We start from the raw sequence: 18,115 nt of genomic DNA, 5'->3' as shown, positions 1-18,115 counted from the left end.
TAATGATAGTGATCACTGTTTCCCAAAAACCCTCAGCAGTGAAAATGCTTAATTTGCCCCATTTCATTCCCCAGAACTTGATCCAGCTCTGCTTCTTCAATGGTTGAAAACACAATGACCAAGAAAATTCTCTTGTGCATATTTCAGGAACTCCTCCCTCCCCTTTACACAGTTATTGTTCTGGTCTATACTAGGCCACATGAAGTTTTCCATTATTATTCTTTGGCTCTTGCACCTTTCTGCAACTTCACAACAAATCTGCTTCTCCCCAGTCTCTTTTCCACTATTTGGTGGCTTTTTGCCTCCATTCAACATTGTAATAGCTTCTCTATTTTTTTAATTCACAGAAAATAGATCGTCTCTGAACTCTCCAGTGCTAAAAGTTTCTTTGATCAATACTGTCACCACTTTTTTCCCTTTGCTATCTTTCTTGAATACCTTGTAACTAAAAATACCCATACATTCCCTTATTTAAACCAGACCAGTTATTGCTACTTCATTATAATCCTACATGATTACTTTTGCCTGCAGATCAGCAACCTTATTTCCACACTGTGCATGCACTTCAAACCAGTCTTAGTCTGCCTCGCAATACTCTCCCTCCCCCATTGCCATCTGATCCCTCTGATTTTTGAACTGCTTTTTGTTTTAATGTTGTTTGCCTCTCCTAGTCCTGAGTGCTGTTTCTCCTCTCAAATGTTTCTTCCTGGTGCCAAATCCCCTTCTAAATTTATTTATATAGTCCCCCACAGCACTAGTTAACTTTCCAGTGAGGACATTGGCCCCAAACCTTTTGTGGTGTAACCCACCCACCTTGAACAGGTCCTTCCTGTGCCACAGAACTGTTTCCAATGCCCCAGGAATCTGAAGCCCTCTCCTCTGCATCATTTACCCAGCTTTCATTATCCTGTTTTATTCAACAAAACTATTAATACACAGTTCTTGGAGTAGTCCATAAAAGGTCTACCTTTGAGGTCCTACACTTTAATTTTCTGCCAAACTCCTGCAGCACTGACAGCTGGACCACAACCTTTTTCCTACTTACATCATTGGTTCCAACCTTCTGCTGTTACTCTTCCCACCTCAAGTGTTCTGCACCCATTCAGTGACGTTCTTTACCCTGTTAGTGTGGAGGCAACACATGCAGGACTCACGCTGGCAGATGCAGAAATCTCTACCCCTATCAAATGCCTTATAAGAACTGCATTTCCACACTTTGTTGCGATCACCCCATATGCAGTGAATGATGCTGTAGAAGTATTCTAAACTGCACACCTCCAGTGTCATCAATCTCACCCTTATTCAGCACTGAAAACCAGGGTGTTCCACCCTCTTGGAAGATTCCTGTACTCATTGCTTCTTTCAACCAACTGGATGGCCATTCACTTATTATACCTTTGAACACTGGCTGTGAGGTTACCACTTTCTGGAACATGCACTCTCAGCCTCCTATATGCTCTACAGGGACTCTTTCTGGTCCTCAAGAAACCCCAAACTAGTGGTTAAGTAACTGGAAGCACTTGCTGTGTAAGTATTTATCCAGGACACATGAAGTATCTTGAAGTTCCCACACGACACAGGAATTGCAGACAATGGACCTCAGGTGTAAAAATCATTTTGCTGAAAAATCTATCTACACACACATTATTTGTGTTGGGGGTGTGTATACAATATATATTTATCTAATTAGATTAGCTATACATTTACTTATTTTTGCCTATGCTTTAAAATTACTCAGCACCTCCTTTCTTCCTCTGCACCAAATTTCTGCTTTCAAATGCCAGTCACCATTCTGTTTAGCAGATTTCCCCAACTGTGCTCACAGCTCTCCTACTCCTAAGAATTGCAAACCACACAGTTTTTTTTCCTCCCAAGTTCCTGGCAGCAGCATCCAGGAGATAAGTCAGAAACCCAGTTAATATGGCTATGGAAAAACTACTGGGTGATACTCAGCGAGTGAAGTCATCAGGAAGACTAATGGGAGTGCTGATTAACAGACTGAAGATTAACTTGGTGAAGGATAGTGTCAGATTCCCATGAAATCTTCCACTGTACTTCTTCCATTCTCAGAGTGTTTTCAAACTTTTCCTTTCCATTCATTGTGATCGCAGTTAACCTCTGATGCGCAAGGGATCTCTGCAGTTCCACAGATGCCAGCAAATTTCCAGTGAAACATAACATTAATGGTCTTGAAAACCTTTTGCCTATCCAAAGTTATGGATGCTACATGAGAAATTCATACTAACCTGCTCTCCCCAACCCCCGCCACTCATTCCCCTTCATTTTTCCTCGTCTAACAAAAGGATTCACTTGTCTTCAAATTCTAATGGATATACAACAAACATTAGCCTCCTTTTCTCCATTTTTAACACAGACAGGCTTGGGTCCTTTCAGCATTTTCCATGTCATTGTGAGAATTTCCAAATGTCAGCTGTGATTCAGTGCGTAGTATTCTTAAGTCTCCAGGTCAAGTTCAAGCCGCACTCCAGGCAAATAATCCAGTGTAGTGCTGAGCAAGTGCTGCATTGTTGGAGCTGCTGTCTTTCAGATGAGATGTTAAAACAGGAGCCCTGTCTGCCCTCTCAGGTGAGCATGAAAATTGCTCTGTGCTATGCAAACAGCAGCATGGGTGTCCTGGTCGTACTTATCCCTCAACTAAAATTAACAGATTATCTAGTCATTACCCAACTGTTGTGGAAGCTCACTGTGCTCAAATTGACTGCTGCGTTTCCTGCATTACAACAGTGACTGCACTTTAAAATTACTTCATTAGCTGCAACATGCTTCAGAACATAATGAGAGGTGCTATATCAATGCAGATCCTTCCCAGGTTCACTAGTACAAAGTGCCCGTTAGGAATATCAAGCTGATGCTTTGGTGATCAGAATCTGCTCACTGTTGTTGACGTCCATTTTAGATTCAAGAATGACCAATGTTGGGCATTTCTAACAAGCTGCAAACAGAATCTAGAGCAGTAGTGCTAAATGTTGGGAGAAATGGCAGTGAAAGTAAATCCCAATGGTGATGGCAGAAACATCTTTAATTCTATGTGGCCAAAAGGCCTAACACTTCAAACATAATTAGAAACTTTCAAGTGAAAACATCAGGACATCAGTAGAGAGTGAACATTTTCTTTTTAAAAAACAGTCTCTTCAAAACATAGCTATCAAACTTAAATCATATATTAATTTTTCTTCCTCAAAACGCAATACAATTTTTCTGAAATTTAATACCAACAAGTAATTTTCTTTGTAATAATAATTAAAAAGAGAGGGAAGAGAGAGAAGAATTTGGAATGTTATCCCAATTCAGACGTAAACATTTAAGTGCTGGCATTCATTGCCAACCTGGAAATTGGGTAAGGGTCATTTGAGAAATAAATCAGTTTGGAATATAAGTGCAATTTTTTTGTTACCGTTTATAATTTTTAAAAATCGCAAAATGGGTCGTCAATTGCTCGGGAATCAGGTCCCGTTGTTAGTGGTGATGGAGGATGAGCATGAGAAAAGTGACAAGTGTTGTGATGACATCGTCGAATTGATTAGTGCAGAAACCAGCGCTGTTTTCCAGAAGCTAGTTTTCGGATCGGTCACTGTCCTTTGGTATGCCATCAGCGTGATTGAACAGGTCTTAAAAATTTCTCTAATTTATGTACATAAGGCAAAGGGAAGAGTGTTTGTTGTCCACCAGGAAGTTTGTGTGGAATCATACCTCCAGTCAAAATCCATTATATGCGTTTTCCTGTAATTGTATGTGTTTGTTTTCTAAGCCTGAGTTCCCTTGGAATTCGGGAAGTGCTATAACCTATTGCGGGTTTTTCAGAGTTCGACCATGGCGGAAGTCATACACATGTCTGCAAATAAAGACCAGATCCGGGTCTGTGTTTTCCGGGACCTTGCGGTGGGAAGGAGTGGAGTATTCTTCGGAGGGAGGGACCATTGGTCTGTGATCAGGGGCTCCCTCCTCTCGCCACTTTGCCAAGGCACAGAACCTGCACAAGAGCATAGGAGGAAATTGAAATGAGAATGGAGGAAGAGATAGGGTCATTTACACCAGAACCCGCCCGCCTCTCAGACGTCCTCGACTATTGGGCTGATAACGGGTAGTGCCATTGGAAAAACTGAAACCATTTCCATTCAATATATCTCAAGGGGACTGGGGTTAGAATACAAAGAGCAGGAAGTTAATCTTCAGTTATACAAAGTCTTGGTCACACCCCAGTTCAAGTACTGCATTCAGTTTTGGACACCAAACCTCAGGCAAGTTATCTTGACTTAGGAGTAGGCATAAGGCAGATTGACCAAAATCATACCAGGGCTTAGAGAGTTAAATTATGAGGACAGATCGCATGAACTTGGTTTAGGAAGGTTGAGGGGTGATCGGATCAAGGTGCTTAATATAATAATAGGGTAGATAGGGAGAAACTATTTCCTCTGAAGTAATCAAGAGCAAGGAGACATAATATTAATATTAGAACCAGGCCATTCAGGAGCAAAGGAAGCTATTGTTAAAGATGTTATGGCAGGGCACTTGGGCAAGGCAATCAGGCATGGTTTTGTGAAAGGGAAATCATCTAATCATCTTCAATCAATTTACTGGAGTTTTTTTGAAGGAGTCACATGTGCTGTGGATAAAGGAGAAGCAGTGGATGTACCGTCCTTAGATTTCCAGAAGGCATTTGGTGCCATGTCAAAGGTCATTGAGGAAAATAAAAGCTCATGGTGTGGGGAGTAACATTTTGACATGGATAGAAGATTGGCTAGCTAACTGGAAAAAGAGGGTAGCCATAAATGGGTCTTTTCCTCATTGACGAGTAACGAGTGGCGGGCCACAGGGGCCACAACTTTTTACAATTTATATAAGTAACTTGGATGAAGGGACAGAAGGTATGGTTGCTATATCTGCTGATGATACAAAGATAAGTAGGAAAGTAATTTTTGAAGAGGACATAAGGTGGCTACAAGGTTAAGTAAGTGGGTAAAGATCTGGCAAACGGAGGATAATGGGGGAAAATGTGAAATTGTCCATTTCAGCAAGAAGAATAAAAAAGCATATTATCTAAATGGTGGGAGAGTGCAGAGCTCCGAGATGCAGAGGGATCTGGGTATCCTAGTGCTTGAATCACAAAAGGCTAGTGTGCAGTAATTAGGAAAGCTAATAGAATGTTATCATTTGTTGTGAGGGGAATTAAATATAAAAGTAGTGAGGTTTCGCTTTAGTTGTACAAGGCACCGGTGAGACCACATCTGGAGTACTGGGTACAGTGTTGGTTTCCTTATTTAAGGAAGGGTACAAATGCACTAGAAGCAGTTCAGAGAAGGTTTACTAAACTAGTACCAGGAATGGGCAGGTTGTGTTAGGAGAAAAGGTTGGACAGGCTAGGCTTTTATCCGCTGGAGTTTAGAAGAGTAAGAAGTGACTTGATTGAAACATATATGATCCCGACAGGTCTTGACAGGGTGAATGTGGAGAGGATGTATCCTCTTGTGGGAGAATCTAGACGTCACTGTTTAAAAATAAGGGGTCACTCATTTGAGAGAGAGATGAGAAGAAATTTTTTCTCTGAGGGTAGTGAGTCTTTGAACTTTCTTCCCTAAAAGGCAGTGGAAGCAAAGTCTTTGAATGTTTTCAAGTCAGAGGTAGATAGATTTTTGATAAACAAGGGGGTGAAAGGTTATCGGGTACAGGCGGGAGGTTACACTCCGATCGGCTATTATCTTATTGAATGGCGGAGCAAGCTCAAAGGGCCAAGTGGCCGACTCCTGCTCCTAACTCTTATGTTCATGTTTGTTAGGTAGGATTATCCAATGATATGGAGCTGTGATACAGTACAGCCATGATATAATTGAATGGCGGAGCAAGCTGAAAGGGCACTGACTCCTGTTCAAATAAAACAGTACCTGGAAACAGACTAAAAGTAAAAAAAAGGGAGCTGCCCTCCAGATTCCCTATCAGTCCTACATCCCCTCTGCACATCTCTCTAACTCTGACTACTAACCAATTTCCTGCAATAGATTTCCTGCCACCTTTGCCGTTCTGTCTTTTCTCTTGTTCCATTTCACTTTTTCCTCATTTTTCTCTCCCTTGTGTTTATTTAACATCCCCTTCAAAACATCTATGCTATTTATCTCAACTACTCTATGTGCTAGGGAATGTCACATTCCAACCATTGAGTAAAGAATTTTCCCCTGAATTCTCTTTTGGATTCATTAGTGATTTTATATTTATGGCCTTTGGTTTTAGACTCTCCATCAAGAGGCTACATTTCTATGAAAGTGTGTCCCATTCCTATGCCCTCTTCCCCCACAAAAGCACTGGAATGTCTGGAAGCACTCACCGACAATATTCAGAGAAGGTCAGCACATAGCATTTCTCTTCAATGCAGGCCACACTATTCTCATCCTGATGCCGAGAAGCAAAGATCTCATTCTGCGGAAGAAGACGAGAGATAGAACTTTAAAAAGCCTGCACTACACAAAACACTGGCCTATTCAGCCTCATCAATCTCATTAATGCTCCTGTCCATTCCAGCAGCACATCATCATGATGCCAAGGTACCCATCAGTATGCTCAACCCTGATCACATGGACCTAAACAAACTGTTCGTGTTCCATGGATGAAACTGCCACATTCTGCAGAGCGGGAGGAGAGGGAAAGGTCAGTTGTCATTCAGTATATAAGACAGACCCTGTAAAGCCAGGGTAGTCTTCACCATTATTAAAAATCAGAGACAGAACTCTTTATGGATGCCAACTGATCTAAGTTTCTGTTTTGCTTTAACCGCATCTGTGCCTGGCTTCATCCTAAACTGTGTACTGCGACTGTGAGCTGAGAAATTCTCCCCTACTAAACAGTCTCAGCCTCAGCTCCCAATAATGTTATTCTTCAGATCACCGTACTGTTTAATCTATTGGCACTTGTCCAAGGGAGCCACTTGACACTAAGCTGCAGGAAAGAAAATGTGTTGCTCAGTCTGGTAGCGCTCATTTCCTGTTTTCGCCAAATCAGAAGTTCAAGTTCTACTCCAGGAAGGGCTGCATTATCAGAGGTGCCATTCTCCAGGTTGGGAATTGAACTGCTACACTACCTCCTGGCTTGGGTGTTTTCCCAGCACCCCACATCAAAATGAGACCGACACATCAACCAGTGCATTGTCATTTCTGGGATCCTGCCGTATTTAAAAATGGTTGCTGCCTTAGCCCACAACACCTCATAATTCATTAGACTTCAAGCACTTCAAGATGTGATAAAGGGCACTTTCTAAATGCAAATTCTTCCTTTTGCATCACCAAACGTAGGTTAAACACACAACCTCTTGCCTTCTACATCACTGTTTCATTACACATCAAATATAGTCACAATAACTTGAAAATAAGAAGCTGACGACTGAAAGCCAAGACAATGCTGAACGGAGAGTATACTTACAATACACACACACACACACACACACAAATACACGCAAGAAACAGATGCTGGGAAGACGCTAATATAGCAAGAGGCAGAGGGCAGGAAGAGATAGGAGCAGGGCAAGAGGCCAGTACAGGGCAGCAGAGGCACAGAGCAAGAGGCAGAGACAGAGGATTTAGAAGTGAACGCCTAAAGACTCTGTAGGGAAGATTGCTGATTCTCACCTCACAGTGAATGCTTGGATTTCTGCCTCCCTGGATGTGCTCAGGCCTGTAGTACCAGTAAAGGCTCATCATGAGTTCCCCTACAGGAAGAAAGCAATACTTTAATGAGTTTGAGCTCAGGCAAAGGCCCCAGTAACCACTCAAACTTGCACAATGCTCCTAGCAACTTCAGCTGCCTCCAGAGAACCACTGGGCTTCTCTGCGACCAGCTAGACTAGCCTGGCTGGATACACTGATGCACTGGTTTGCATTACTAGATTAGTGATCCAAAGAACATGAATTTAAATCCCACCATGGCAATTTGAGAATCTGAATTTAGTAGCCTCTTGTTTAAAAAAAAATTATCAGCAAAAGTGACCATGAAACTATACGGTTGCCATAAAAATCAAAGTAGTTCACCAGTACACCCATTAGGCAAGAAATTCTGCTATCATTATGCAGTCTAGCCTGTACATGACTCCAGATTTACACCAAGGTACTCGATTCAAATGCCTTTTGAATAGCCTGGCAAGCCATTCAGTTGTACCAAAACTCTACCCTGCCCACTTCTGGTCTTAACAAGAGACGCCAACTTGCCGAGTACGAATAAAAAAAAGGAAAACAAAACGTAATCCATCTCAATTAAAAGACACACTAATCAAGGCAAAAAGCACCCAAACAATCACGGAAGCAGAATATTTAAAATCTTGTAGGCGTTTTGTGCATTATTCCGTACAGCACTCTTACACCAGCAACTTCTGCTAGAGAGACTAGCAATAAAATAGCACTTGTGAGATTTGCAAAGTAGGGAGGGGCTTGTTGGAGATCACCCAGGTATTGATAGAGCAGTAGCAATGACACACAGATGCTGATAGAAGTCTCACAACCACATTTGGGGACAGGAGGAGGGTGAAAGTAGCTGGAGCGTTAGAGCAACTGCCAACAGCCACCTACAGTTTTATGAAGATCAAGTAGTTGAATTTAGTCAAAATCTGTAATGTTTTTGAACTCGAGAGATTAGCCTCAATCACTACCTATTCCCTCTGCTTTATCGCAGGAGTTTAGCCTGAATCATGTCCCATTCCTAATGCTTTAGTTTGGGATAGTAACTTGAATTGCTGCTACCGTTTATTTAACTAGTATTAAGTTTACATAACAAAGCTCAGTTTTCTTCCCATTTATGATCATCATAACAGTGAGCTCCAGATATACCGGACAGTGTTTTTGATATTCTGTTTAGTGTACTGATAGAAATTACTTTATCCTGCTTGCGTAAGTTACAAAACAGCTACATGTGAAGGTGGTGGTTAATGAAACAGGCGGACAAAAGAAACTCAAAAATAATAACAATTGCATGAGCAAACATGTGAAAAATAGTTGAAATGGAAGGGCTAACTTCAGAAGTAGTGAAGATATCAGGAAAGCAGTGTGGGGCTGTCTCATCATTCCTATTAACACTAGGCCAAAGACAGCTTGTCACTTCCTGATCTTGCAGAGAGGCAACTTATTCTTGAGTCATGGGACCTGAAGATTTTGGAAAAATGATTGCAGGAAATCTTAAGCTAACATTACTTGACAAAGATGCCCCTCTCAGAGATCTTACTGCAAAGCTGGATGCAGCACTCACCTGAGATTTTCCAGTTAGATTTCTTTGGATCTAACTCACTACATTGATAGTCTATAAAAACCAGGGCTGCAAGGAAGAGTGAAGAAAGATCAAGAAGATCTATCTGACATAGCCCTGGGACTAGAGGAAAGAACATAGGTGGGATTCCTAACCATGCAGATAGTCCACTTAGAAGATGAAAAATGGAGGTTTATAGTGCTGCAATTTCGTTCCTGCTCTGTCCTTTAACTACTGTTTTCAAACACATCTTTTGCATGTTCCACACTGGGGATCAGTTTCAATACCAATACATTTCAGCAACTGGCATTTATACAGTACCTTTAATGTAGTGAAATTTCTCAAGGTGCTTCACAGGAACATAAATCAGACAAAGTGATCCCAAACCAAGGGAGGGGATATTACAACACATGACCAAAAGCTTGGTAAAGTAAAAATTTTTTAAAAGTGAGTCTTAAAAATTGAGAGGGAGGTAGAAAGCTCAATTTGCATGGAGAAAGGCCCATGCACCAATAGTGAGGTGAAGAAAGAGAATGCACAGGGGCCAGAACTGGAGGAGTACAGAGATCTGAAGGTTGTAAGGCTGAAGGAAGTTAGAGATAGTGAAGGGCAAGGCAATGGAAGAAAATGAAAACAAGGATGAGAATTTTAAAACTGATGCAGTGCCAGACCAAGAGCCAATGCAGGTCAGCAAGTATAGGGTGATGGATGAATGGAACTTGGCAAGCCTTAAATAAGTATCAGGATGACTAGACCATACAGCTCAAGTCTGCTCTGCCATTCAAGAAAATCATGACCAATCTTATGCTGCAACTCCATTTTCCTGCCTATTCCCCATATCCCTCTATTCCTTGAGAAACCAAAAGTCTGTCTATATCAGCCTTAAACATAATCAATGATGGAACATCCAAAACCCTCTGGGGTAGGGAATTCAAAAGATTCACAACCCTGAGTGAAGAAATTTCTCACCTCAGTCCTAAAAGATTGCCCCTTATTCTGATGATGTGCCCCAGTGTTCTAGATTCCCCAGCCAGGGGAAATAACCTCTCAGTGTCCATCCTGTCGAGCCCCTTCAATAAGGTCACCTCACATCCTACTAAACTCTAGAGAATATAGGCTCAATTTACTTAGCCTCTCATCGTAGGACAACCCCCTCATTCCAGAACCAAACAAATTAACCTTTGTTGTACAACCTCTAAGGCAAATAAATCCTTCATTAGATATGGAGACCAAAACTGCCCAGTATTCCAGGGGTGGTCTCACCAAAGTCCTATATACAATTGTAGCAAAACTTCCTTTTTACAATAAAAGCCAACAATGCCATTTGTCTCCTAGTGCTAGGGATGAGAGCAGCCGAAGACAAAAAGGTCTGATTTTTTTCTTTTGTGATTATGACAAAGAACCATAATTACGACATGATCTTTTAATGATCTGTGGTGGAAATGCAAATGCTTCTAGGCCATTTCAAAAAGACGACTTCAAGTGGGTAGAAACGTTAGTTCTCCCTTTTGTTTATCTTCTATTACTGTCAAGACTGTGGACCAATGCATTTCTATAAAATCACCAAAATGACCTCAGTATTTCAGTATTCAATGCAGTTAGTGCACGAAATACATACTAACAACAGAATATGACCTTGCTGGATTATGTACATGCTAAGCAAAAGGACCACAGCAGTGCTTTGAAAACTATTTTCCCATGTGACCTTATTTTAACACATCACCACCTTCTGAAAGGCAATTAGGGACGGGGCAACAAATGTTGACCTTGCCAGCGATACCCAGAACCCATAAACAAATTCTTGAAAATTAACATGACTGTAGACATCAGCAAAAATAAAAAGCAACATTATAACATTCAGTCCATAAAGTGTGCTTGAATTTCTCCAACTTGCTCAGGTGTGGGAGAGCTGGAATGGAAAACCAGCAATAATGATGGATAAAAGGGGAACATTTTATAAACTAGACTCAAATCCTAAATCTTTTTGAAACAATGATTGACGTCGGAGAGAAGCGGTTGTCAGGTCCCAAACCCTAGATCCCAGGCTCTGCTTCCCACACTCACCCCCTAGCTTTGTTCTCTCAGACCTGCAGCCATTCCAGCTGCACCTCCTTGCTGCTGAACAGCAGCTCCTCCAACCACCGTTGCACCACCTCCACACTGTCAGCTGGCAGCTGTGGCTCTTGGATGCACACTGCTGGGGAAGAGGAAGCTGTATCCCCAGGGGATAGCACCTCCCAGGGGGCTCAGAACCTGCCAGGCCAGGAAGCGCAGCCTATTCCATCACTGGGCACTTGGGTAATGCTGGGGTCTCAAGCAGGTTGAGTCAGAGGCAGTACAAGACAGCGACTGCTGCCTAGAGCAGGGTGTAGTTGAAATCAAGGCTGGCAGGACTCTCCCAACAGGGCCAGAGCCTGAAGCCAAGAGGTGGGCTGCTGCTGTGTTGCTACATCGGTAACTGGGCCTTGGATTGGGCGAGAAGATCCAGCTACCCTGCACCAGAAAGACAGTCCAGCCCAGGCTGCACGTGGGAGCAGCAGCTACTGGGGGCACGGCCTCTGCATCTCCCAATCACAGAAAGCTTGTCAGATTGGCACTGGATTAAAGAGAAAGGGGCTGAATGACAGCTCCTCCAGGCCAGGCAGAGATTGGGAATAAAATTAAAAGGGTGGAATTCCATGATCCAAAAGTTGGAAATCTGCCAAACAGCAGAAATTTCTCATCCCTGAATTGCTTTCGTACAGAATGGTATGGAGGTACACTCCATACTAACTTGATGAAAAGTCATTGACTTGAAATGTTAACTCTGCTTCTCTCTCCCCCCAGATACTGCCTAGCTGGCAACTAGCCGTGCCCCTGGCTGAGCTGTTCCAGTACAGCTGAAAACTACCCGACAATGTGGAAAATTGCCCAGGTACATCCTTTCAACAAAAGAACAGGACAAATCCATTCCAGCCAATTATTGCCCCATCAGCCTCCTCCCAATCATTTCCTCAGGGTAACATCCTAGCCCCACCATCTTCAACTACTTCACCAATAACCTTCCTTCCATCATAAGATCAGAAGTGATTATGTTTTCTGATGCACAATGTTCAGCACTATTTGCTACTCCTCGGATACTGAAGCAGTCCGTGCCAATAAGCAACAAGACCTGGACAACATTCAGGCTTTGGATTGATAACTAACAAGTAACATTTGCACCACAGAAGTGCCAGGTAACAACCACCTCCACCAAGAGAATCTAACCATCTCCCATCGCTGAATCCCAAGCCATCAACATCCTGGGAGTTACCATTGACTTGTCCAGTTCAGTTTCTGGTCATATAAATACTGTGGCTACAAGAGCAGGTCAGAGGCTAGGAATTTTGAGGCAATAACTTCCCAAAGCTTGTCTGTAGCACAAGTCAGGATTGTGATGGAATACTCTCTACTTGCCTAGACCAGAGCGATTCCAACAACACAAGAAGCTCAACACCATTCAGAACAAAGCAGCCCACTTGATCCGCACCCATCCAATAACTTAAACATTCACTCCCTCTGCCACTGGTGCACAGTGGCAATTGGGGATGGGCAACAAACGCTGGCCTTGCCAGCAACACCCACATCCTGTGGAAGAATAAAAAACTTCTGCTTTTCTATTCACACTACCAAAGTGAACAACCTTACATTTGCTCATGTGGAGTATATGGGCAGGAGAGTTTTGGTGAGCTCAAGTTTATAGAGGGTGGAAAACAGGAAGCTGACAAAGTGTTGGAATAGTCAATCCTGGAGATAATTAAAACATGTATGTGGCTTTCAGAAGCAGAATCAGGTGATATCATGGGGGTGAAAGTAGGCAATCTTGGTGATAGAGCAAATATGAAGTCATAAACTGATCTCGTGGTCATAGAGGATGCTGCAAACAGTCTGAGACAAGTGACCAGGGAGGAGAATGGAGCTTGTGATGGGGACCAACAATAATGTTTTTAGCGTTTGCATTACTCAATTGGAAGAAATTGCAGCTCATCCACAACAAGTTGCTTGATAAAAGCAACAAAGTCATTGCAGGGGCCCAGAGAGGTGATGGTAGAGCTGGGTGTCATCAGTGTACTTCTCTTGGTATACATTAATGACTAAGACTTGAGTATTCATGGTATAATTTTATAATATTCTGATGACACAAAACTTGAAGTATAGTGAACTCTGAAGAAAACGGTAACAGCCTTTAAGAGGACATGGAAAGGCTGGTGGAATAGGTGGGTAGTTGGCAGATTAAATTGAACACTGAGAAGGTGAGAGTCATGCAGTTTGGTAGGAAGAACAGGAAAGGCAATGTAAACAAAAGAATACAATCCTAAAGGGAATGCAGGACAAGACCTGGGGGTACATAAACACAAATCACTGCAGGTGGCAGGACAGACTTAGAAAATGGTAAAAAAAAAAGGTATTTGGGATCCTGGGCTTTAAAAATAGAGTACAAAAGAAAGTAAGTTATGATGAGCTTTTATAAATCATGGTTTGGCTTCCCTCTAGTATTGTGTTCAACTCTGGGCATTAGTATGGATATGAAGGCTTTGGAGAGGGTGCAGACAAGATTTACAAGAATAGTTCCAGAGATGAGGGACTCAGCCTATGTGGATAGGCTGGAGCAGCTTGGGTTGTTTTTCTTTAGGAAGAGAAGGTTGAGAGGAGATTAGATAGAGGGGTCTGTACAGGATAGAATAAAACTGTTCCCATTGGCAGAAGATAAAGAGCCAGAGGACATCGATTTAAAGTGATTGGTAAATGAACCAAAGGCAATACGAGGAAAAGTTTTACTACACAGCAAGTGGTTACAATCTGCAATGCACTGCCTTAGATTGTGGAACAGAGAGATTCAATCATGGTTAACAAAAGGGAATTGGGCAAGCACCTTAAGTGAAAATGTTTGCAGGGCTCTGGGGAAAGGGTGGAGGAATGGGACTAACTAAATTGCTCCTGCAGGGAGACGCCATGGACTTGAGCGCCGAGCAGCCTTCTTCAGTGCTGTAACCATTCTGTGAGGAACCCAATGTCACGTCTTTGGATGATATTGCGAGCTCTGTAGGTAAGAAAGAGGTGGTTCAGGGAGATTTGAGGTAATGGTGTTCAATTGGGTGGCGATGGGAATAGAATCCACTGCAGAGAATTGTTTTGCTACACCTGAATAGAGAGCAATCCCTAGCAATCACTCACTTTGCTGATATACTACAGCGGTTATTTAATCATCTCTCAAAGACAAAGCAGACGGTTTCTACGCCACTGCACAGGTTGCTTTTTTCCATGAATGAATACATCTTAACTGCACCTACATTTTATGCTATGTGTTAATTGCAGGTTGGTGTAACAGCTGGCCTTCCAAAAAACAGCCTCTGCTCCAAGGTAATGAAAATGTTAAAAAAAAAAAGACAGCATTGCTGCTCCCAAAGTAATCCATCGACTTCTGCTAGACAAACAGGCATTGGGATGAGACCAGAATCAGACACAGCTGCGACACTAACTCTTCATCGAGTAATTGAGTTTTGATGCTCAACTTGGATCTCTGTATTCCTACAATAATATCTTGTCCCTCCACCACTCCCTTCGCTCCACCACTGGTGGCCATCAGTTGCTGGATCATAAGTTCTGGGATTCCCTCCCTAATTCCCTCTCCTCAAGATACTTTTTGAAACTAGCTCTCTGACCAAGTCTTAGTTAGATTGCATGTCCTATTGTCTCCGCCTTTGGCATGGTGCCAATTATTTGATAATGTTCCTATGAAGTGCCATGGGACACTTACAACTTGCAGCTGCTCATAGGCTTAACCACGAGGAAACTACTATAAACCTTTTGACACCCAATAAACTAGACCCAGCAAAGGAGCTGAAATGTGGAGGTGAAAATTGCAATTTCTTTAAAAAAAATACACTACATGCATAAAGGTAACATACACTCTTCTCCCAATAAGCTGCAGAGTCTGCCTAGGTCCAAGTAATATGTCAATGTGTAACAAACTGATGTTCAAACTTGGAGAACTGGGGACATCTCAATGATAAGGTTAGATTCTTCAGCCAGCCAAGGGTTGTTTTGGAAACAGTTTTGGTCATGGAGTGTGAGCAGTGACATCCTGCCCATAGTGGCAGAGACCTCATGCCAAATTAGCATCATGTGACTACCAAGAGACCACACTTGCTTGGATAGCAAATCAGTCAGCCATCCCCACGGCAGATGCGGAACAAAATGATCACTGGAGGAGGCCCTTAGAAGAACCAAGATAATCTCAAAGAACAGAAGGACCAGCTTTTAAAAGCAGGAGCTTACAGCCAAATTAATCAGAATGTACTAACAACTAGCATTTAAAATAGACAAAGTTTCAAGGTGTTTCACAGGAGTGTTATCAAGTAAAATTTAAGGAGACTTACACTAGCCACTTAAGGAGATATTAAGATGGGTGACAAAAAGTTTGCTTTTTGGAGGCTCTTTCAAGGATGAGCGATATGTGGAGGTCTAGAGTGGATTCCAGAATTTGGGGCCTAGCCAGCTAAAGGTACAGCCACCGATGGCGGGATAGAGGAAACAAGGTGTGCATATGAGGTCAGAGTTACATGAATGCAGAGATCCCAGGGGTGCTGGAGGATGTTAAAGAGATAGGAAAGGGTGAAGGACATGGGCGATTGGCTGCAGTATGAATTAGAATACAGCAAACTATCAACTCATAACACTGCTCTGCAGCGAATGTATTTGTGGAGCATCTTAACATCACTGATTAAGGAGGTCAACTGTTCAATCCCCAAACTGGCCTCAGACCACTGACACTTTTTTGGTGGAAGCTGGGAGGAACGTTGGTGAAAAAAGGGAAATGACTGAGGGTAGCTATTGGGAAGTCCGATGTTGCTAATTTTCTATTTTCAGGAATGCAGAAATGGACACTGTTGGGGCACAGCATCTTTTTACATAATTGATGTTTGATTGGGAGGCCATTTTACAAAGCTGGAGAGCAAAAACCCATCTGGTCAACTCAGGGCTGGTCAGCCCTTGGTTACTTGGAAGGGAATACAGTCAATTTTTCAGTCACCAAGCGAAGAGCATTAGACACTCAATAAAATCCATAAAAAAGGGTACTGACTTACACAACAGTAAACAGGCATTGACACTTGGCCACAGGCTTTGCATTAAGATTAAGCAAAAATCTTCAAAGACAACAAATTATTGTAAAGCGAACAGACAACCTTGTACAAAACATGCCTCTCCAAGCAAGGCGGTGATAGTCCACTGTCTTGAGACACAAATTACATTGTTTGAAATAGATATCCACTCCACTGCTTGTAATCCAGTCCATTTTTTGAAATATGCATTCAATACATTGTGGTAGACATTCATGCCACTGCTTGTAATCCATTCCAAGTTTTGTGACAGATGGATCTAATATTTGCAATCTACTCTTATGGATTATGACACTCACATTAATTACATTTGCTTCATATCTGTTCCAGAACCTGTGCCAGACACACACACGAAAGGTTAATCCATTCCATACAGTACAGCCAACATATCCTTCAGATTTACATCCATCTCATGTTTTGACATAAACATATCAAATTAATTTCACTCCTGTGATTGATACCATGAGCCTCTATAGTGACATATATTCAAGACAGGGTGCAAGTTAGAACACATGGCCAATTAAGATGATGGAAAAATAGTGTGCACACAATATGTAGTGATATTGTTGAACAGGAATATTTCCCTTGGCCTTCATTCATCAGAGACCAATCAGATCAGCAAACCATGGTGCGTCCAAAAGATGGATTAGAAGATCACCCCAGTCTCAAGAGATTTTGAAAACCTCCATCAAATCTCTTCTCAATGTTCTCTTCCTAGGAGAACAGCCCCAGCTTCTCTAATCTCTCCATGTAATTGAAGTCCCTCATCCCTGGAACCATTCTCGTAAATCTTTTCTGCACCCTCTAAAGCCTTCATATCCTTCCCAAACTGCTGTGCCACAAATGGAACACAATCGTGCAAATGAAGCTGAAGTAGTGTTTTATAAAAGGTTCATTATAACATCCTTGCTTTTGTACACTATGCCTCTATTTATAAAAAAGCATATGGGATCCTGAAATTGATCCAACTTTCTCACCTGCCCTCCAACTTCAATGATTTGTGTACGTATACACTCAGGTGTCTCTGTTCCTGCACCCTCTTTAGAATTGCACCCTTCAGCTTATTTTGCCTCTCCTCATTCTTCCTGCCAAATGTATCATTGCACACTTCTCTGCATTAAATTCCACGTGCCATGTGTCCCTCCATACTATCAGCCTTTTTCTGCTCTCCTGAAGTCTATCACTATGCTCTTCGCAGTTCACAATAATTCCAAGTTTTGTGTTATCTGTAGATTTTGAAACTGTGCCCCGTGCACCCGTCTAAATCATAAAAGCATATCAGGCAAAATAGTAGACACAGCACTGAATCTTGGGATATCTTCCCCCAGTGTGAAAAACAATTGTTCACAACTACTGTTTCCTGTCACTGAGCCAACTTTGTATCCAAAGGTCATCTTGACCTGAAATGTTAAGTCTTTCTCTCCACAGATGCTGCCTGACCTGCAGAGTATTTCCAGCATTTTTTTATTTTTAATTTTGTATCCATGTTGTCACTGCCATTTGTATTCCATGATTTTCAACTTTGTTGGTAAGCCTATTACATGGCACTTTCACAAACACCTTTTGGAAGTGCATAGAGACCACATCAACTGCATTACCCTCAACAGCCTTCTCCATTACCTCATTAAAAGCTCAACAAAGTTGGTTAAATATTATTTGCCAGTTTGACACAATTTGACAGTGCCGCATTCCCTCTGTACCGGCACCAGGATTCTCAGCCTGGATTATGCTACTCACTGAGC

The 18,115-nt window shown here is 42.1% G+C and overlaps 1 protein-coding gene across 8 annotated transcripts in view; it reads right to left on the bottom strand.

Moving 5' to 3' along the window:
* Positions 1 to 3,022: 3,022 nt before the first annotated feature.
* Positions 3,023 to 18,115, bottom strand: part of bahd1 (bromo adjacent homology domain containing 1) — a 74,753-nt gene continuing 59,660 nt past the window's right edge. For 7 of the 8 annotated variants that reach the window (XM_041215224.1, XM_041215230.1, XM_041215228.1 and 4 more), the window contains exons 5-7: positions 7,632 to 7,711; positions 6,338 to 6,429; positions 3,023 to 3,991 (exon numbers count right to left, since the gene is read on the bottom strand). In XM_041215224.1, coding sequence (XP_041071158.1) covers positions 3,805 to 3,991; positions 6,338 to 6,429; positions 7,632 to 7,711 — 359 coding nt within the window. In that variant the 3' untranslated portion in view covers positions 3,023 to 3,804. The remainder of the gene's footprint in view (positions 3,992 to 6,337; positions 6,430 to 7,631; positions 7,712 to 18,115) is intronic. The other variant, XR_005946331.1, reaches the window with a different exon arrangement.

The sequence above is a fragment of the Carcharodon carcharias genome, chromosome 20, assembly GCF_017639515.1.
Source record: "Carcharodon carcharias isolate sCarCar2 chromosome 20, sCarCar2.pri, whole genome shotgun sequence".
Lineage (NCBI taxonomy): Eukaryota > Metazoa > Chordata > Chondrichthyes > Lamniformes > Lamnidae > Carcharodon > Carcharodon carcharias.
Note: the sequence above shows the minus strand (reverse complement) of the source record. Positions and strands in the feature narration are given on the sequence as shown.